Source organism: Schistosoma mansoni, chromosome 2 (genome assembly GCF_000237925.1).
Source record: "Schistosoma mansoni strain Puerto Rico chromosome 2, complete genome".
Lineage (NCBI taxonomy): Eukaryota > Metazoa > Platyhelminthes > Trematoda > Strigeidida > Schistosomatidae > Schistosoma > Schistosoma mansoni.
In genome coordinates, this window is record NC_031496.1 from 22,482,547 (window position 1) to 22,506,524 (window position 23,978).

Here is a 23,978-nt window from a genome sequence, read left to right on the forward strand (position 1 = left end):
TCGTAAGTTTATTTATAAATTTAAAAAAATTAATGTAACCATGAGTACATTCAAACAATGCTATTTTACATGATATAAAATGTACTTTAAATTCATATAGTATTGTTTGAATCTTCCCAATGATGTTTAGGACTGCAATTGATCAGTCTGTTATTGTTATATGTGAATCTTGTGCGTATTGCCTCGATATAACCTGAAGTCACAAGTATTATGAGCAAAGATGGATAGTGACTAGAAGTGGAATCCAGTTTGATGCGCGTTTCGTCGCGAATTTAAAGTTCACCCCATTGCATAAGCAAGTGGCTATCAGAACTCAGTAGCTAAGTGGATAACGTGATGACTTTTGAAGAGGACGATACTGGGTTCGAGTCCCAGAGTGAACATCAACTCTGAGATGCAGGTACATCCAGCTGATGAGTCCCAAAAATAGGACTTGACGCGCGTCTTGGATTCTAATGCTAGGCATTATCCATCTTTGCTTCAAATGTTCATTGTTTAATTATTTACCTGAAAATTTAAACTATATAGATTGGTAGATCGATTAATTGGGTTAGAAAATATGTTAATGAACTTAGCATCGTTCTTTTTTTAATTCATTTATAACTAAGACATAAATGAGAAATCTAATCATAACAGATAATTAGACTAAATCTTATCACTTCAAAACTTATTTTGTCGTAAAGTTTTATCATAAATTATTGAGAATAAACACATAATTCAGTTATGGGACTATTATCCAACATTACTCTATCCACAAATAAACAGTACATACACACTGTTCGTGTTTATAAAATCTCAAGTTTGGAACAGTGTCATTACTCCACGTAACAATGAACAAACTTAAGAATGTAAGAAGACATAAGCTTCCTCAAATGGATTATGGGCACAAAACTTGGTTTCCTATGCTAAGACGCTACAATATTTACAAAGGGGAAGATGTAAGATTTTAAAGATAATTTTTTTAATGTAAAACCTAAAACCTATATGTGGTTAAATTTAAATGTACAAGTAGAAGTGGATAACACATAAACCTTCTAATGACAGAAGTCTAAGTGGACAAAAACAACGTAAAGATAATCAGTAAAATATGTATACCGAAATTCCACAAGAGAATTAATAAATAGTGTTGGTGGTGACATACAATGTCATGTATGATGACATGAAATCTAGTGAAATATATGCATCACCTCACTGTACACAAACTGATTAATAGTTTCTGTTTTATTGGCATTTCTTACACCGAACTAGTCTTGTCGCCACCCACAACGAATTCTCCTACAGTGTATAAACCGAAAATGGCTTCACGTAAGTGAATGAAATGAATTTCTCAGTGCCTTTGAATCATTATACACAAGTTGGTTGGATGAGTTGCATATACTTTTATGATAGATTTGAGTTAAACTGCATATCTACTTTTATGATTTTTTGCTGTGGTTTTACTTTTTGTGACCAAAATATCACCATAATTTTGTTACATTTATGTTTCTTCGCAAATTTCATACTATTGTAGTGAATAATACACGAGTTAGGACAATCGAACGTGTCTAGGCACAAATTACAGACTATCTTACTAAGATCTGATAACCATATAGCAAACAGTTGATTTGCAAAATAACAATCAATTGTCTCAATCTTCACTGTTCCTTCTGTAAATATCAATCCATCTTCTCTAATTTCATTGTTTATACATTTTCCTACCGATTGCGCTTCATTTCAGTTCTTTCCATATCGGTGTTCTTCCAAAATACATTCTATGTCTGACCATCACCATATACTACTGATAAGGATATAAGTAGATCATATCACACTATCTATTATGTGTACTTTACTTTTTTTGCGAATGTTTCTCTTTTCACTGGTCAGTTTTCAATAACCATAGTATTTTATTATCAGTCTTAAAATTATGAATGCTTTATTAGCTCACTTTGTGAGAGTTATTTGCCTATAACTTAAATATAATTAAGTGTTTACTTTCTTTCTTTATTATTTCATGTGAAGACAATAGTAACTGCACAGGTTTTAACACAGATGATGAAATTAACACCAGCTGTGATAATTTTGAGGAAACTATTTGCCACAAACAAATGTCAAATGATTCCCTTAGAGATCATTTATTACATTCAGATAATTTCATCATAGATATTTGTGAGTTTAATAAATAACTTTTCATTAATTACTCCACATTTAAGCATTATTTTGGTCAAGGTTTTTAATCTCTATAAACATTCAACTTGTTCTAATCGTACACGAAATTATTGACTGAAATCGTAAGAAGTATAGTCATTTTTCTAATATGTACTTAGTTATCGATTTCACAGCATAAAACAGTGTTTAAATAATTGAATACAACTAAGAATTAATTATGGATTAGGATTTTTCTAATTGACACTTTCACAAGCGAGCCAGATCATTATGTTCTAAGCCCCATCAGAAATCACGTGACAAGATTTTCATTTCCAAAAGCGAACTATACGACCTTGGTACTGTGCCAAACCAATGACGTGTTAACCGGCATTAATAGCCTACACTCAAATATCAGTCTTTATTGATTCTAATCACCTTGCGCTACCCCTTCATTCCAAAACACAATTTCGGCTTCTATTGTATAAATCATATATTTCAGACATACATAATTTATATACACATAAACCAGAACTCATCACACCATAGAATAGAAAATAAACATTATATAATATCAGACTGAAAGTGTTTGTGATTGTGATATACTGTAACTAATAGATTGGAAATAACTTAAGAATAATAAATCATATGATATTAGTCGATAAGTCAAATGAAAACTTATAATAAGAGAAACACAAATGGTTATAATCTAATTACTTAATAATTATATACTAAACCTAATTGAACATGAAATATTTGACAAACCATTTGGAATGTCATTGTGGTATTGTGTTTTCAATAACAAAGATACGAATCGATTCAATGCCGGTTACTTTCATCTTTCTTAAAAGGGGCATCGGCCTCGTGAATTCCGAAGAATCTCGGCCTTCACTATGATTCGTCACAATTCTTATGAATGAAGATCCCTCAACTCCCGAGATAGAGTTTAATTGGTTTAACTTATTTTTTTCTGGTTATAGTTTTATTATAAATATTGTTTTCTACGGAATGGAGTTGCTGACCCCATGATCAACCCTTCTCCTTTACCCTGTCTTGTGAACATCAGTAACCCTGGAATAGTCACAGGTGGAGTTTATTTTCATCTAGTAGATTATAAATCTAATATTTTTATTCAATAACCAGGATTTAAACAATGAAAATCAAGTCTGACTAGAATGAAATCTAATAATATGAAGAAATATGGTATCATTTTTGTTAAAATTTTTTATAGTGAATAATGGTGTGTTAGAAAACAAAAAATATGTGTTTGGCTTAACTGAAAACAGCTGGGAAACATCAAAATTGCGTATTTCAATATAGCTCAAACAGTAAGGATAATACAGTAATATCAAATAACTTGCTACTGTTAAGCTAGTTATTTGGTGAGTCGATGGTATCCCTAAGAAAACTGATCGTATAGAAAGTATCTACGGTGTATTTGGTACAAATATGAGCTATCCGTAAACATTAGCTAAACTACTCGCTTAACCGATTTTTGGTTACGTTATGTACATTTTCAAAATCTTTATTGCTTCCTATAACCAAGCATAAATGTTAAGCAATAACATTCAAAGCAATGCAATTCCTAAGAATCATATACTTTTGTTGTATCAAGTCAGTATTTCCAAGCTTCTACGAACAAATTATATTCCAACTTGAATAAATATCATTTTAATAATCTACTATGTGTCCCTTAAGACTTGTAATCAGTTCAGTAGACAGTCTCCACATCATTATTCTCTTACTAAATGGTATTTCAATAGTTGAGATCATCAGTCAGTTGAAGCTGGAACCAATGAAAGGCCGTTCCGTCCTATTGTGGGACACCTTGACAGGACGCATCCATGATCCCGCCTAGCGAGATTTGAACCCAGGACATATCAGTCTCGCACGCGAGCGCTTATCCTCTAGATCACTGAGCCTGCATCAAACGGCGTTAATGTTTAACTTGAACCAATCCATGAAATTGAGCAACCGCCGACCATTGTCTTTATTGAGTTACTATCTCACAACTGACCTGGTTGAACACCACTGGTCACTTCTTCTCACTGGAAACCGGATCTCGCGAGGTGGGATCATGGATGCATCCTGCCAAGGGGTCCCACAATAGGACAAAACGGCCGTCCAGTGCTTCCAGGTTTTCCATGGTGTTATAGCTTCAACTGACTCATGATCTCAACTTCTAAATTTTCCATGATATCCACAAAAAACTCCTAAATTCATTCCATTATAAACATTTAATAAATAAATAATGTTTTTTAAATGTTTTAGAAAATTGCTCTAATATATTGATTTCTTTCGTTTTAAGTGAGGAATACAGAGAATTTAAATGAATCACATCTTATGGCTGCTATTAATTACTACCAATCTTGTACCACAAACTCTAAAGAGAAAACATCCACAAGAAAAGAGAAAATTGTTCAATTAATATCATTCCTTTTCAACGGATGGTTATCGCCGCTAGGTTCTGATAATAACAGGTTCAATATTAGCAAGAATATATCTGATGATAAATTGTTCAATCTTACAAGTTTAATTTTACCACTGATCTTTCAAAATGGACGAACAAGTATATTTTCTTTTAACGTAGTTCGAAGTAGAAACAAAAGTATAAACCAATATATTTATGTAAGTTATTGAACAAAATATCTTTTACTTAAATTCACTTAGTATTGTTTGTTTGGATTTTCCCATTGATGTTTTACGACTGCAACTGTTCAGTTTCTTATTGGCATATGTGCATACTGTGCGCACTGCCCCGATATAGCCTAAATTAACAAGCATGGTGACCAATTAGAGCCTGACCAGTTGCAGTCCTAAAACATCAATGAGAAGATTCAAACAAACAATGCTAAGTGGATTAAAAATTCACCCCATTGCTCAAGCAAGTGGCTATCAGGACTCAGTGGCCGAGTGATGGCGTTTGATGCGAGAGGTACTGGGTCCGAGTCCCAGAGTAAACACCAACTCTGAGATGCAGGTACATCCAGCTGATGAGTTCCAAATGAGATCCATCTTTACTTATCTTTTATTTATTTACAAGTAATTCAAAATTATAAACATTTATTTTTCATCATTTCCATCCAGCTTAGAAACTAGTGAATTTATAAATTTGAAAGTGAATTATTAGGCCTCGAGAATTCAAATCATTTCATAATACACAAAGTGATGTTTGCAATAATCTTCTTTATAGACTTAAACCAAGTTCTAAATACCTAAGTACAATTTTTTTGTACTAAACACTGTTGTTAGTTGGATACTATACAAGTACGTCATTATTCTCTCGTGATCACAAGATTCGCATAAATATCAGGGTAATTGAACGTATGTATTATTCTTTGAAAGCATTCAGATCATAGTTTTATGTACGTTACGTCAGTAGTAAGTGAAAGCCTTATATTACATAATAAGCCATACATTTTGTGTAATGGTGCATTTTTGAGCTAAACTTCATAAATAATTTCGTCAATTATGAATAACAAATTCAGTTATAAGTAGAGATGGATAGTGGCTAGCAGTGGAATCCAGGATGCGCGTCAAGTCCTATTTGGGACTCGTCAGCTGGATGTACCTGCATCTCAGACCTGTTGATGTTCACTCTGGGACTCGAACCCAGTACCCTCGCTTCAAACGCCATCGCTAGCCACTATCCATCTCTGCTTGCCATGCTTGTGAATCAAGGCTATATCGAGGCAATACGCACAGTATGCACATATGCCAATTAGAGACTGACCAGTTGCAGTCCTAACAAAATCGATGGGAAGATTCAAACAAAACAATACTGAATGAATTTAAATTCAGTTATAGTTTATTTACTATCTATATCACTTCATTCAATTGGTTATCAAACTAAGCTAAAAATGTACACACTCTGAATGTGAAAAATAACTCCATTCTTTCCTGAACCAATAACTTTGTCCTAGAACAACTTATTTTCTATTTCTTGACAAAAACATTTTCTATAATCCATTTACTCATATCAAGAAATCTATGTACTAATAGTCAAAAATCATGTGTTTCTATTTGGAAAAGTAACATTTATCATCCTACAAATCAACCTTCTATTAAGACGGCTTATGAGAATTAAGACAGAGCCTCCAGAGGCCCTAGAGGATCCGAAGTATTTCATCCAATCATAACGCAATGGAATATCAACGTGGCATGCTCCTATTGGTCAGTACCATAACATGCGTATTCGTGGATTGATTGAATTATAGTGTTGATATAATAAACGCTAATATCTATTAATACCAATGATTTTCTGCACATTTTGAGTCTTGCCCAACAAACACTTTTCTCCAATCTTCTTCTGTCTTCTCATTTGTGACTTTGGAAGGTTCTGGCATTTGGATGCTCTAGTTATATGCGGTATATTAGAAATCCGAGCTCTAGATATAACACCTTAATTCAAAAAAATACTTCGTAAACAATAATTAAAGCTCTCTATAGATAGCATATGTTAAAGTAAATGCTTTCTGAAAGAATGAGCACTGATTAGTGTTGGAGAGATCCAGAAAACTCCTCGAAAAAATCCAACAGAGGTTCAGAAAACACTGAAAAGCATCTTAATCAATCACCATTCACTAGAAGTTTTGCCAGAAACATCTAGAAAGTGAAAAGTCACATATCGACTTCCCGATTAGACGACTACCCACACTGCTGCTATGTTTAGTAGCGTTCCAAAATCTTCCGAAAACTCGAAGCCATCTAAAATACTATAAAAACCCTAGATTTACTAAACATAAACGAACCTTTGGAATAAAACATTTCCTCCATATTTCGCACATTTTCCCTCGTGTTCAAGTCGCTGTGTAGATCTAGCCTGAAAGTTGCCAGAAGAGTCTAGAGACCGAATCTATCGTTCATTCAAAAGACTTGTTAATTGTATTTCATTTGAATTCTTTTAAACCACACAAATAACTTTTTTTCATTTCAGATTTCTTCATGTTCCTTTGATTCATTTACCAGAAGTGCTTCAAACATAGTAAGATAAAATAATAAGAATCCATTGACTTATTTTTTTAATTGATAATGGAATCTCATTGACAGTCTATTTCTGATTTATTGTAACCTGTAACACGAAACATCATGTTAAGTTAATTTTATTAATCCAAAGTATTAATGAAGTTGAGGAAACTTCATATGATGATATTTACCAAGTGAATAATGGTGGATCCAGTGTTTAAAACAGTTCAGACTTACTCTTTTTATCTTAATCACATCAAACATCATTCTCGGTGAGAGTATAATTTATAGACGACCTTTAAGCAACGCTAAAATGTCCTTATGACGCCCACCTTCTTATTAGGGTTAAATGAGGGTTTTAGATTAGTGTGAGGAATGAGGATGAGGATTTACTGTTAAACGTTAGGGTTAGGAATTCGAATAAATATTTCCATCACGAACTGACGTCAGGTGTAATGCCAAAATGACATTTAACCAATTGAGCGAATGAGTTTCACGCCAAAATCCAAGACCTGTTACCTTTTATCTGATTGGTTCGTACATAAACTATAGTCCCACCGTATTCTCAAGAATAATAGAAATAAGAAATACCACATCAGCTTACAAATATCATTGACTGCATACTTGTTTTCCTGTATCTTAATCTAAACAATGCAAAGTTTTTGACAAAATGCAAGTAAACAATAATGCCACAGTAACAAGATGATAAATTCAGAAAATTCGTCTACGGAGATAATGTGATGAAAGATTACCATTGATTAAATGTTGTAAATTAAGTCAAACATTTCAAGCAGCTGGTATCATTGTCAAATTGGTAGATCTTTGCCACCATAAACTTGGATACAGAACTTAATCAATCACATATAGAATACTTCATCATATGTATATTACAGTCGATTTAACAGATAGAAACTACACACTTTAATGTCAATTAAAATTTCATTAGAATTCTCAATGATCACATTAATATTAAAATCTTTTATACAGGAATCCTACAAGACTATTTAGGTCACTTAAAATCATTTCTAATGTTGATTAATAGTGGTTCATTTACGTCCACACTGTCCCAGTGACTACAAGAGTCTACATTGACAATGTTAATTAGGGTAAAACTTTCAAAACACTTGCATGTAATTGAAAATTGTTTTATTTACATCAATAATCTGTAATATATTTCATATTAATGTCTTAATTGCTAATGGTAATACATGTGTTGAGACAACAATGAGTGATTAATATTCTATCCTAAGCAGTGAGCATCCACAAGCCACGATCGAACCAAGGACCTTCCATCTCGCACACAAACATTCATCATGTCCTCATTAATGGCTAACTTGAAGATCGATTTCCCGAAGTCCTAGTGAGAAACCGTGACCAGTGGATTACAATTCGTGTCGGGTAGCGACAGGTATCTACCTAAGACAATGGACGAACTGTTGCGCATGATCATGGATTGATTGAAGTTAAACATTAACACTGTTAGATACCAGATCAGTGGTCTAGAAGTTAAGCGTTCACGCACGAAACCTTTGGTCCTGGGTTAGAGTCTAGCGCGCGGTATTGAGAATGCACACTGTTGAGGAATCCGATATTAGGACAAAATATCCGTCCAATACTTCCAGGTTTTCAATGGTAATCTAGCTCAGATCATTTCATTAATTCAACTATTAAATTTACTACAATCTCCACAAACCCCCATTTTAATAACAATTCTATCCCAAAGTTAGACTCGGTAGTTTCAAATAAGTTTAGTATCGGATACTTACTTAGTTACTTACTTACGCCTGTTATTCCTCGTGGAGGAGCATAGGCCGACCACCAGCACTCTGCATCTAACCCTATCCTGGATAGGAAGTTAACAATCAATATATTTTTTGTTACATCCCATTTAGTAAAATTTTGTTTATCATTATCATACTTATTCTCATAAAGTAATCATTTTTGAATTATATGTAGTTCCTACATGATAAAATCGGGAATTTGTGTGTTTTACTTTTTCCATAACTAATAACTAGCCAGTTAAAAGTGGAGAAGGAATAGAAGAACAAATTTTCAAATTTTTGGAGAATCTCAAAGCACAAGAAAATAAGGAAGAATTGGCAAAAGGTGTTTTTAATTTGTATTCCGATATTAAAAATGTAAGTAAAACTAGCAGAACCACTTTGCCATTATTAAAAAATATATTATTATCCACATTTTGGCATGTCCGAATACTTTGGTTAATAACATACTTAAATTACAGGTATTGAGGAACATTAATGGAACATTGTGCCATCTAATGAAATTTCAACTTTCGAATAGTTTAAGCAATTGTTATTGAGATGCATTACTTAATTATCCACTTGTTTACTTACTTACTTACCTACTTACGCCTGTTACCCCTCCTGGAGGAGCATAGACCGCTCACCATCACCCTCCATCCGACTCTGTCCCTAGCAATCCTTCCCCGTCCTTTCCAGTTGTTATCCGTCCTTTTCATGTCTGCTTTTAATTCTCGACACAGTGTGTTATTTGGTCTTCCTCTTTTCCGTTTCCCTTCAGCATTTCAAATTACCACTTGCCTCGCGATCCAGTTTGATGATTTCCTCATTGTATGTCCTATCCAATTCCAACGTCTTCTAATTTCCACTTCAGATGGAAGGTAATTTGTTCTCGTCTACAGTAGGCTGTTGATGATGGTATCCGAACAACGGACATTCAGTATCTTGTTTAGACAATTGTTTATAAATACTTGTACGATTTTGATTATGGTTGTGATAGTTGGACTGCCTTGACGTTCGTATTGAAGATTCTGACTTTAGTGTTGGCTCAGAGTTGTTTTGACTTTCATATTTTATGTATGGGAATGCCGCCTTTGCTTTGCCAATCCGTACCTTCACATCTACACCATATTCCTCCATGTTTGTCGGCGATTCTGCCCAGATAAGTCAATGCCTGTTGATCTCGAGCTTCGAGGTCTACTGGATCTTCCATCTGGTTCAGCAACACTCTGTTGACAGTAGTACTGACAGTAGTGTAATGCCTCCATAGTTCTAACGCTTGCTCAGATCTCTTTTCTTTGGTATCTTGATGAAGTATCCTTCTTTCTAATCTGTTGGCACTTTTTCTTCATCTCAAATCTTCATGAATAAACTATGGAACATCTCTGCAGTCACCTCTCTGTCTCAGTGCTACCACTAGTATGTTGTCAGATCCTACTGCTTTCCCACTCTTGATTTGTCTTATGACCATGCTTATTTCTTCGATTGTTGATAAAGTGACATCTATAGGAATACCTGTCAGTGCTGCATCGATGTCTTGTGAATTCAGTGATTCTGTCTTGTTCAACAGTTCTTCTAAGTGCTCAACCCACCCGTTCCTCTGTTTTTGAATCTCAGTGACTGACCGGCCTTCTTCGTTCTCCCATCACTATGGTTTGCAATATTTCCCTCTTTTGAAACTTGATTCGCTGTTAATTCCAAACCTTTAACATATTTCGGCATGTCAGATCTAACGCTCTTCATCACTCTCCTGGCGGATTTTATATATTTAGTTTGTGCCTTGACTTTCCTTGTTCTTTCTTATTTGTTGTTCTTCCTTCTTGAATCGTGTCCACAGTTTTGACAGAGATCAATTCCTTATGATGATGCTTTCCGACTCATAGAAGCTCCTGAACTGTTGAAGCTAGTGCTCCTTTGATCCCTTTCCAGTTGTCCTCCATAATAATTTCCTCTTCTTTAAGTAGATCTTGTAAGGCTTGGAACTTGTTGAGAGTTATCTTGAATTCATTGAGTTTGACAGTATGTCGAAAGAAGGCTGTATTAAGCCTTTGTAATGCTGTTTGTCTAGTTGTCCAATGCTTCTTTAGCTTCGGTTTCATCTTGGTCACGTCTTTCATTGTCATCCTGAATTTTGACTGATGTAAATATGATCTGTCTGATTCTCTGTGGTGTGGTCCAAGGTAACCAACGTAGCTTTGTGTATGCGTATGTGTGGGAATATTGTGCCACCTATAACTAATTTGTTGAATGCACATATATTTGCTAATCTCTCCCCATTTTCATTTCTCTCTCCCAGTCTATTTTGTCCCATGATATCCTCATAACCGTTGTTGTCCATTCCAAATTCGGCGTACGGATCTCCCATCAGAATTGTCAGATTCTTTCCTTACCACTTCTCTATAATCGATTGCAGCCTCGAGTAGGACTAATCTTTATCATCGTCGTTGCCATCATTGATGGGTGCATAACATTGGATAACATTCACTGTGATTCCCTCCTTCTTTGTTTTAAAGAATGCTTTGATGATTCTGGATCCATGAGATCCCGACCCTATAAATGCTTTCCGTGCCTCTTTGGAAGGCGTCAGAGCAACACCCTGTGTTTGCGGTGCATTCCCTTCTTCGTGACCAGAGCACAGTAAAATCTCTCAAGTGGATTTCACTTGTTACGGTTTAAGTCCGTTGGTCCACCCGGTCTCCCACATTGTCCGGACATTTCATGTACCTATATCAATTGTTGCTCTGGTTGTTAGGAGGAGCATTGGCCTAATAAATTCCGAAGAATCTCGGCCTTCACTATGATTCGTCACAATTCTTATGAATGAAGATTCTTCAACTACCGAGATAGAGTCTAAATGGTTTAACTTATTTTTTCTGGTTATCGTTTTTTTACCAATATTGTTTTCTACAGGATGGAATTGCTGACCCCATGACCAACCCTCCTCCTTTACCCTCTCTTGGGATGAACCGTAATCTTGACAGAACTTGACCTATTAAAAATGCTTTCATCAATAAAATTAGACACATATTGTGCCATATTATTAACCGTTTCACAATTTCATGATTATCAATGAAAACATACCATAGTTTGGCTATAAAACTTAAAAATCCATCATCAAACTGTTGAGTATTACTGAATAACTGGAGTTGGATTAAAACAGCTTAATATCAACGTTCATCGAATAAAACTAATTATACATGCATTAATCCGTAATACCTGGTTAGTCAAAAGTACACACTTTCTTGCTAATACTAAAACATGTTTGTTGTTAGAAAAAATAACTGAAAAAAACAAACTGATTTCGTCTTATCCTTAGTGATGTCGGAAATTTAGATATATCTGTGTAAATAACCAAATATTAGGTTGTTAACATATTCACTAACTGATATGACGGGACGAAAAGGCAAATATGATTCTTTTATGTTTATAATTCATTATAATGATTACGCATGATATTGTCTTTGTTGCAGGCAATTCCAGTGGATAATCAGTACACAGTAGTCCCATTTGAAAATCTGATCCAAATCTGTTCCGTTGTAAGTTGAAAATCAAATCAATTTTAAAGTAGTATATTCATGCAAAGAACTTTTCTAATGTAGACCTTGTTATCCCATTATTTAAACACTTACTTTAGAAATATTATTAATTCACTGACCACTAGATGGTTAATATTCTTATATTCCTTATCTTATAAACTTACTACTAATTACGTCTGTTACCTTTCGTGGAGGAGCAGAGGTCGCCTATCAGCATTCTCCCTCTTATAAAACTAAGGAGAAAATTCATCCGTTCATTAACTTACTATTAAAGTAAATTTAAATCAGTTTTATTAAGACCTTTACTGTTACCAAGCCACAATCATTATTATGACCTATCATATCTTATCATTATTTCAAATATAATGGTATGACAGTTTTACATAATTCTTATCGGTTATCATAACATGTGAAATTGTATGTATAGTGTGATGTCAAACATTTAGTTACAAATTATGGCGACATGAGATTTCTGTTACAGAAGTTCACACATTAATCGTAAAGAATAATTTCATTATTATCGAATTCTAACTAAATGTTACCTACCATAACAAAAAAACTTCTCTAAAGTTTTATACAGCTATACTGTAATCAAATCATATTCTATTGAAAATAAACTGTTTATAGAAGTGATTTTGTGGAGATCTAGTATTTTCATAATTGAAAGCGTGAGTCGATTGAACCTAGATCACCAGGGAAAACCTGGAAGCACTGGACAGACGTTTCGTCCTATTGTGGGACTTCTCAGCAGTGTGCATCCACGACCTCACCTCGCGAAATTCGAACCCAGGACCTACCAGTCGGCTTAGCAGTCTGTCAGTCAAGTGCTCTGGCGCGAGACTGGTAGGTTTTGGGTTCAAATCTCGCGAGGTGAGGTCGTGGATGCTAACTGCTGAGGAGTCCCACAATAGGACGAAACGGCTGTCCAGTGCTTCAGATCTGAAACAGTTTAAGAGTTGAGTTGACTAAAACAATATTCAACCTACATACTTCACACTTAAAGGAAGATCAGAATAAATGTATAATCGATATCCAAAAAAAAATACTTTATAACTAAGTGAAGTTAATCCAATTTTCCATCACGTTTTTTCTATAACAGATAGAAACCATGGAGTTAACACTTGACATTTCTCAGTCGTCTATTTCTCAATAACACAACATTACAAGTTAAATAAAAAGCATAATAGTAACCATTTATCAAACAAAACTACCAAGTTAATAAAGAATAAGTTTATGATTAGAATAACTCTTTAGTTTGACAGAAGTCAACTCCTATCAAAATTATAATGAATAGAAATTATAGGTTCAAACTTCAAACAGAATAATCTTTTACTGATAATGCAGTCAACAAGAACAGTACAATGTTATTTATATTCATTGTAGACAACAAAATACATGCTAACTACTGATCAGGATTAGATGGGAGACACTGACCATGTATAGAAAATCAATTTGCTACATAAGTCATTCACTGTCTTTGTAAATATATTTCAACTTGTTATTTATTTTGATCAGATCGATTGGAATGTTTTATTTGAAAGTATATTCCGTGAACTCAAGTATGAATCATACAAGAATTTGAAAATTATTGTCTATAATCCAGATTCCTTGCAGAAGGTTTGTGATATACACATGTTGGCTATGAATACAACAAGCGGTAAAAGGTATTTTTTAAAACTGAATGTTATGCTTTCAGTAGAGAGTTGATGCCATAAAAACTTGTCAAACCGTGTCTTTATTTTGAGTTATGAACATGATATCCAAAAGCATTTGTCACGAATGTATAACAACTAAGTTCTGTACATTTATTTCTATTTGATCTAACGACGATAGTATGGTGGTTATATATACTGAATTGTAAACCGGTTCTTTCGAATCTATTAGATTGTGGTGCTGAGTTGTCACAAAAACACAACGAAATAATAGTCCAATCCTAATCAATTGTGGCCACTTTTTCAAATGATATTTCTCATTAATGAAAACCAAATTCAAGCAACACAGAACTTGACTAGTAAGCTCTTCAATTTTAGATAAACTTACCAATCGATCCTTGTTGAAACTACTGAATTTTTCCATTTTCTTAATCAACCCGCAGCATTCATTAGATAGTTGATATTATATATGAGTGATGTATATTTGTTATAGACTTCTGTGTACAAATGATAGGAATAAAATTTTATTAGAACAAATATCATGATAAGTTAGACATCATTTTCATTCCACTTCAATTATTATTTTCATAACAAATCAGTTTACAAATTGGAAATATATTTGATGGTTCAATTTGTGAGTAGACTTAGGCGAGACCACCACTGAAAACCTGGAAACACTGGACGGCTGTTTCGTCCTAGTATGCGACTCCTCAACAGTACGCATCCACGATCCCTCATTAATGGGACTCGGACCCAGAACCTCTGATCTCATACGCGAACACTTAACCTCTAGACTACTAAGCCAGTATCCAGTGTGTTATTGTCTAACTTCAACCAGTCCACGATATTAATGGGCCGTTTGTCATTGTCTTCATTAACAGCCTCATAAAAGACACGGTTGAACTTCACTGGTCACGGCTTTCCACAAGAACTCCAGGAAATTTATCTTGAAGGAGTCCCATACTAGGACGAAACGGTTGTCCAGTGTTTTCAAGTTTTCTGTGGTGGTCTAGGTTAAATCGACTCATTAATTCAATTATTGAATTAATACAATCTTCACAAACTTCCATCCTGAGAATATATTACTATCTAAATGAAAACTATGTTCAATATTCAAAATATTCCTTAAACACTTGTCAGGATGAAAAGAATTGTGTTGAGAGAAGGAATAATTAGTAGACGGACTATTTGAAATCTCCCTTATCATTAGTTGTATACAAATTAATACATTACAGAATATCTTGGTAAAATCTAAGAACTATACAATAAATACTTCATTTACAAAATGTCAATTAATTGTCTCAGAACTGATTATTCCTTCATTTCCATACCATTCATTCTCTGTTCTCGTTCTCTTCCCTGCAATCTTCTTAAATTCCTACTGCCAAGCATTTCACTTTCGATTAGTGATGCCTACTACTTATGTCTGCCAACATCAATATCACACACCACAGTACTACGCCAAATTTAAAATAAAATTCATCTCAATTATTGTCAGACCATATGATCATGATCTTTATTTAGAATATTTGACGATCAAATAATCGTTTATTGTCTGATTATGTTTTTTTAGAATTCTACACACTGTGATAGTGATAAATTTCTTGTACAACATGAGAAGTACCTTAAATCAATATTTCGGAGAGTTTCATTTTTTTGATAACCGTAAGTAACAATGTCACATAGAGAAATATTATTAATTTTCGATTTTGTCTCGGTTGACTAAAATATATCCAATGCAAGTTTTAAAATAAATCTACGGCAAATATAAACATTAAAATATAATTTAAATAAATGACCAGTATATCCTGGGTTCGAATCTCACGAGGCGGGATCGTAGATGCTCACTGATGTGGAGTCCCATGCTAGGACGAAACGGCCATTCAGTGCTTCCAAGTTTTATATGATGGTCTAGCTTCAACTAACTCATAATCTCAACTATTAAAATGAATGTTTTGATTTGTTAATGATATACTAAACTTAAAACATAATGCTAATATTTGGTTAGATTGTGGGTAAGAAAAATAATAAAGAGAACTGGTTGGTAGACAAAACAAATATTACTAATTTATGCTTAAGGCACTGTTAATCAATCCTCTCCAATTTCACTAACGTACATAAATTTAACTAATTTCAAACATGAATGTTAATGGAAATAGTTGTATATACCGAAAGAAGTTTTTAAAGAAGATTGTTAGAAATGAAAGAAAAGCTAAACTAGAATGTGTGCAGAAAGATTGGAAGTCTACTGTAGTCATACTATACCGTAGTGAAACATCGGAAGAAATCAAGCGGATTTTAAACAAGCATGATATAAGAGTGTATTTTCGGACGTGTGACACTATAAGATCGGCATTGGTGAAAGTTAAGGATAGGTTACCAAAGAAAGAACAACAAAATATTGTCAATGAGATCAATTGTCATGATTGTAATGCAGCTGATATTGGAGAAACATCCAGACAATCGAATGTAAGGTTGAAGGAACACAAACAGTGTTTAAAAAATGTTTCCAAAACTTCGGTTGACATAAGGAAACTGGAGAATAAATCTGCAATAGCGTTACATGCGTTAGAAACGGGACACATGATTAATTTTGGAGGGGCCAAAATACTTCAGAAAGGTTTTAATACTCATAAAGAAAGATTGAAAGCACAAGCGATGTATATATGGGAAAATAAGAACAGCCTAAACAGAAAGGATGGTATTCAGCTAGCAACCATTTGGCAAATATTTATCAACAAGTAATTTGAACCTTCCTTTATTCAACTTGTTTATTTATTTCACATGAATCGTTATTATGACTGAAATAAATATAAGTTATGTTCAGCATTAAGATTATGTACTTGATGATTCTCATTTTTATTGGCAATTCGATTATTCAGAAACAATTTTTCAACCTTCAATTTGCACTTTTATTCTTATAGAAACATATCAACACCGAATATCATTCATTAATAACTCATCTTACACATACATAAACACACACAATTTATCCAGTCTCCTTTAATTCACATCGTTGAACTTTTCACTTGATTCTCATTCAACTGATTCATATTATCCTGTTTACAAACAATTCGACATCCAAATATGATTGGTTTAACGTAGTACAGATCTTGATATGATTGTTAAAAAACACTATATATTTATAAGCAGAGATGGATAGTGGCTAGCAGTGGAATCCAGGACGCGCGTTTCGTCCTATTCGGGACTCGTCAGTTGAATGTACCTGCATCTCAGATTTTGATTATTACCCTGAAGAAGTCTAGACAAGTTAGCTGGACGAAACGTTGGAATTATTTAGATTTCAATCGCTGAGACTAGTTCAAATATAATTTTTCACATATAATGACTTCTCTATACTCAGCGCCCAATTTTTGTCAAGCTGTTCATTCTAACCTTGACGAATATTCGTATAAAATAGTTGTATGGTTGTGATACCGGGATAAGAATTATTGCAACGGTTTACCACCGAAAAATTCACTTCGTTTTCTTTCTTTTTTATTAAGGACAACATGATAATTATGTTACTGTCCACATTATTTTATTTATTTACATGGCAAAATATTGATGGATATCAGCAAAATTATTAGAAAAAACTCCAACAAGTTGTATTGATGAGGTGAAAGAAAATTTCCAATGGACAATAGAACGAAATCACGAATATTCTAGTATAAGTGAAAGTAGAAAAAGGGAGGCAAGTTTCAAATTCAATAAAATATTATCCATACATTATTCAATTATATGGTCATACTAAACTATTACAATAGGCAGTAGAATCTTAGAATCTTGTATACAATCGAAATCAGCTCGTAACGAAAATCTCATTTCATTGACAAATGTTATAAGACTAAGTTACTTCTGTTTTTATTACTGATCGCAAATTCAACCAACTCATTGATTTATCCGACTATGTATTGCTATGTTTAAAGAGATTACGAGATCATCTAAAGTAACGAAAGGTCATTGACATAACAATAAGACAAACTAAACTATTCAGATAAGTCCCAGCCCTGCTAACTAGAGGGAGAAGACCCTGTTCAGATGAAGGGAAGGTATATTCCACAAACACCCAGAAGCATGAATAACAACAAGCACACAACTCAAGCATATATATACAGCATAAAAATGTCCTTGTGAAAAGTCACAAAATAGCATATTAAAAGAGGAAACGAGCCAATCACATCTAGGGTCCTCTTAAGTGGCGAATACAATCTGAAGGTAAAAATGGGCGCTTTGGCACGAAAACGAGAAATTCAAATTTCTAAAAAAAATTACAAAAATAAGACATATACATATATATACCGCAGTCACATAACACTTTTCAGTGCCAAGCAACATAACGCATAATTTCGATGGATTAAAAGTTAGCGTGAAATAGTTTAACATGTTTCATCGACGAAAGTTGTCTATTTCAGCTTACAAGCGATAAGATTTCTTTCCTATGGTCGGTCATGTTTAAGGGTAGAGTTCGTATTAACATGGATCGAAGTTAATTTCCTATTATGATTTACATTTTTTTTGAAAATGCTTATGATTGTCATAGTAACATCTGAACAATTACCCAAAATTCTCAATTGTTTATGTAGTTATTTTGTTTGTAATCAGTGTATCTGTTTATAATTTATAGGTGCTTGAAATATTTGACGAATTAAAGATCACTTTGATTCAATTATTATCATCAAATTCATGGTTCACTGAAAATAAAGGCATCATTGATAAGGTTTGTTCAATTTTAATCGATTGCATAATTAATAATCTATTATATTGTTTAGATTAAAAATATTAATTTGTCGATAATTTCTTCGGAATCATTGAATGCGAAAGAAAGAGAAAACAAAGATTTTATATTCAATGTAAGTTCTAAAACTAATGTATTCCTATTGATTATTATCATTATTCTTTAATTAAAGGTGAACTAGATTTCCTGTTGAATTGATTCACTAAGAGTGTTTAAAAAGACTTTCTGTGTACATCCAATTACCCAATGATTTTATGCATGTTACTGATGTGCTAGGGAAGATTTGTAGCTCAGAGGGATAATTTTCGTGGAGTTTTGTTCTCTGAGTTGGATGGTTTGGTCGTGGAGCTTTCATCTTTCTCCTCAACGACATCATCAGCACAAACTTCGTTCGTTGGTTTCTGTACTTTGTTTCGTTTCTGTTGATGCGCTGAGTTGATATTCTTAGATGAAGTTGGTTAGATAGCCGTTCTTTTAAATGATGGTCTTTAGATACGTGTCTTTATTTTTTCGCTCTGTAAGTGTGTCGCAGTGTGTTCTCAGTTTATTTACGAGTTCCCAATTTGTTGCTACTCTGATTGAGCATTCGATCTGTGTGGGTCGGTTTCCAATATGCTTAAGTATCCGGTTTCCTAACGTTAGTTCTGGTGATTAGTACATCCAATAATGAAAGTTTATTGTTTGACTCCTGTTCCGTTGTGAACTTTATGTAATCGAAGACGTTGTTTATCAGATTGTATGTGTTTTCCAGCTCGTCCTTTTTGACGATGACGAATGTGTTGTTCACATAACAAATCCAAAGTTTCGGCTTGATCACTGTTAAGATCGAGGCTTCCAGTCTCTGCATCACTGCTTCTGCAATACGTCCTGACATAGGTGATCCCATCGTCGTTCCTTTCGCTTGTTTTCAGGTTTTATTGTTGAACTGAAAGTATGTTGTTAAGGATAAACCGATGAGTTCCAGTAAACTTTGACTAAAGCTCCGTGTACGTTTTGAGATTTGTTTAATCGTCGAGGAGCAAAGATAGGATTTGCTTTCCTAAGCTGAGGTGAATGAGGCTGTTACGTCGAAGGATATCATCAATTCATTGCTATTGATTTGAATCTCTTTAACCTCATCAAAGATTTGATAAAGTGATTGGAGGAATCCACTAAATATTCTTGGGATTTCTCTTGATGAATTAAATGTCAGGGTTCCGGGGATTGATGCAATGGGGTTTAGCAAGATGCTTGGTTTGTGTGCTTTCGGCCGACAGTAGAACTAAAGTAACATTGCTCCACTTCAAATTCCTTCGATTTCGTCAACCCACTAACGAATGCCAGTGTGTCAAGAAAAAAATTATATCGTTAGATGTCACTTCTCTATTCACTAATGTCCAGCTAACAAAAATGAGTTTCTCCTTATACGATAGTAATGAACATAAAAATGTTGACGTCGGTTTACCAAAATATTTTTTAGAGAGCTACTCTTACGCTGAATTTTTAGCGTGCAATTTAATGATTATCTTTATAGACAAAAAAATTTTGTTACAATTGGATCTCCATTGGGTCTGCTTCTATCAGACTTTTATGGCCGACCTGGAGAACCCTATCATTCCATACACGATTGATGAGTTCCATTTTTACGAGATATATATATGAATGATACTTCTACCATATGTGATGAAGGTACTGACCCTGACAAAATATTGCAAGAGTTCAATAACTGTCACCACTCGATTACGTCCATAATATAAGCTGAGTTGAGCTAAGAATTTCACTCTCTTGATATTGTACTAAATTGAAGATCAGAAGGGTCTCTACATGAATCGTTATACAGAAAGCCAACTGCAACGGGCAGTTTATGAACTTCCTAAATTGGGTGCCGCTGAGTAGAAAGAGAAATTTAATCCATTCTCTATTCTCAAGAGCCAGATGAATATACACTGAAAACACACTTGATTATGAGCTGAATATAATCCGATAATCAATAGCAATGCAAAATCAAGACATCAAGTTGAGTGTACTCCCACGGTTCCGAAGAAAGTCTTATTCTTGAGCATTAAATTCAAGGGAGATACGGAAGCTGAGATAATAAATGACAGACCATATAGATCCCTGAGAAACACTTGTAATTCAGAAGAGCTCCGAACTATTTCTGCAGCAAGAAACTCGTTCAGGAAATTCTCAAGTGCAAACTCCTGCTTTTAGTCCCGTCAACGTGTACCTACCGGTTTACTTGCTCTTTTCAAGCAGGCTACACTGACTGTACAAATTGAGCTCTTTGTAAACGAATATTCGAGCACTATCCTGCATGGCAATTTAAGGGGATAAACAGATCAACCAACAGCTCAGCTCTCGAACACATGATCAATTAAGAGCACACCTCATGTACAAAGCATGAAGAACTGGCTCAAAAATGTTTGTATGAGTAATTAGTGCACAGCCGAGGTTACAGAAACTAACCATTTCAAACCTGAACTCTTTGTACAGGAGAGCAACGTTCAATTCCTTATTCTCCCATGGTCTTAGCAACCCTTTAAATTTCAAAAATTATAATTACTATTTATAACCTCCCCTCCTTTATGAAGTAGACAGTTACCTTTATCTTCAATCCTGTAGATTATTACCTCTTGTTACTTTTAAAATCATTACATAACGTAATCTCCTGATGATTTTTGGCTACTTCGCTAAATCATTCAACCCTTTTTCATCCAATAAACTCTTCCATTTATAAATTATTATACATAGTACTTGACTATGTTATGCAACATCACTTCATTTTCACTGACTTCCACTTGAATAAGTTGGACTATCTTTGACTATTTTATAAGATCCATATATTTTATTATGTTAGCATATTACTTTTCATCTTTAATTAAGCTGGTTTGTTTTCAGTAACTCAACTAACAGTAAATTTCAATGGTTGAATTCATGAGTCGATCCTAGCTAGACCACCAATGAAATCCCGGAGTCACTGGAAGGTCGTTTAGTCCTAGTATGGGACTCCTTATCAGTGAGCATCCACGATCACTCATGCGGTAATCGAACCCAAGACCCTTGGTCTCTCGCACGAACGCTTAACCTCTAGTAAATTATTATTAGTTTAGTGGAATTCAATATACAGTTTAGTGAAGTTTTCAATCCCACATACAGTTTACGTTGCTCCATTTGTGTCACTTTCATACTATTTTATTAGTCGATTCTGTGAATTACATTTGGATTTTCAATTTTTTAATGAAAACGAAATGATGGGTTTAAGAGAAATGTCATATGATCTTATCACAATTTAAGAGTAAAAACCTGCTTCTTTACGTAAGTAACAATGCAATGGAATTATTTCAAAGTATCCTACATGTCCTGAACAGTTATCAGAACCTTGGGCAGAGCAAGTTATACGGCAATAAAACAAACTAACTTAAATTCAACTACTCTACGTAGTACACTTATGATCTCTGACCTTTACGCAGAACGATCTCCAAATGACTGACAAGTTTATGGTTTGCACCATTTTGTGTCATTCTCCCATACTATTTCGTCAATTGATACTAACATTCCTGAAATTTACGCTTTCCATTGCTACCGGCATAAACCAGTAAAATAGATTTTATGTTTACTTCCAATTCCTAAACGTTATTGTCACACGCTTGACATACTTCATTCTTAAATCATCTCAGACATAATTTTGAGGTTATTATTTATCCAGTGCAGTGCCACAGTGTGTTATAATATACAAAACCCGTTTACACTTGAAGCAAGAATAGCTTCTTGATATGGATTATTTGTCACGAACCGTAGTTCAGATATTAGTATGTCGTAATTACAACTACTAAAATGACATTTCAGAAAACAGTTAGTTGTCATCTGTCTGTGTAACTACAACAGGTTTGCAGTTAACTGACTTTAGCATCTTTAGGAATGGAGATCGTAGTTTCGCATGCTTCCATTTGATTGTACAATTTGAAAACATGTAAATGTTTATAAAAATCACTGTTTCTCTTCTAGGATAAAATGCTAGAAAATAATTACTTTACGAATGCATACTATTCTCAGAAGACCAAACTGCTGAAATCATTTGACGCCACTTTACATAAATACGATGAGTACGTTTGAACTTTTCAAGTAGTCATCTTTTATATTCTGAGCACATAAATAGAGTCAACCATATCTTTATACAATTAATTTTATTTAATATGTAGAGATTTGAAACCAATTGTATTATAAACAAGAATTAAATAACTTGCAACGAACTGCATTAAATGATTCATTTCATGTGATAGTCAACCATGATATTCGTTTTTTGAGAGAGTTTCATCAAAAACGTATAGGACGAAACATAAGTTTCAGGTTTCCTACATTCAACTACAACGAATTGTTGTGGTGATTTGGATCAAAACTGTAAATGAATTGATTGAATCTGATTATATACAACAATGGTAAGCAAATATAGTATGAAAACAATTCAAACACATTTGAAGTCACTATACTACGCATAATGATTAATAATTACAATAAACTCAATAAACCCTCATTGCGAAACTGGTAGGTCCTGGGTTCGAATCTCGCGAGGCGAGGTCGTGGATGCACACTGCTGAGGAGTCCCACAATGGGAAGAAACGGATGTCCAGTGCCTCCAGGTTTTCCATGGTTGTCTAGCTTCAATTGACTCATGATTTCAACTATGAAAAATACTGAAATCTCCACAAAACCCCTTCTGATTGTAATTAGATTTATTGGTGTACACTTAAAAAATTAAACAAACATATGAGCAAAGCAGAAACGCTTGTCTGCTTTCACTGAACTTAACTTATTAATGAAAATCTACACGAAGTTGACTTACTTTAGCTTAATATCATACTTTATCTATCCAATCCTATAATGAAATTTTATTCCCAAACTAGTGTAGTTTAACAACGGAAATGCTCACCTAGATTGTTTGAAATAAAACGGGAAAAATTTAACATTAGTATTTACAGTGATTAAGCTCTCTATAGACATTAAATAGGAATAATATATTTGTAAAGTCAAACTTACTCTTTGTTGATGCACCTCTAGGAAGTCTTGCTAGCCACATCAATAAATTTGCCTTCATTCCCGATCTTACTTAAACCTAAGAAAACGCCCCGCTGCGCGGAACCATGTCGCAAAGCTTGCTGAAAACGATGAAACCCACGACTAAACCGGAACTTTATGGTCCTCAAGAGCTCCCCACCATTACCACGAGCGA

General features: G+C 34.1%; 1 protein-coding gene across 1 annotated transcript; it reads left to right on the forward strand.

The window, feature by feature from the left end:
• Positions 1-1,295: 1,295 nt before the first annotated feature.
• Smp_171110 (hypothetical protein) lies at positions 1,296-14,089 on the forward strand (the record flags this gene model as incomplete). Its single annotated transcript, XM_018796102.1, has 5 exons — positions 1,296-1,305; positions 1,999-2,145; positions 4,430-4,707; positions 9,102-9,224; positions 13,898-14,089. 5 exons carry the CDS (start codon positions 1,296-1,298, stop codon positions 14,087-14,089), a joined length of 750 nt encoding a protein of 249 aa, XP_018650348.1.
• Between the last annotated feature and the right edge of the window lie 9,889 nt (positions 14,090-23,978).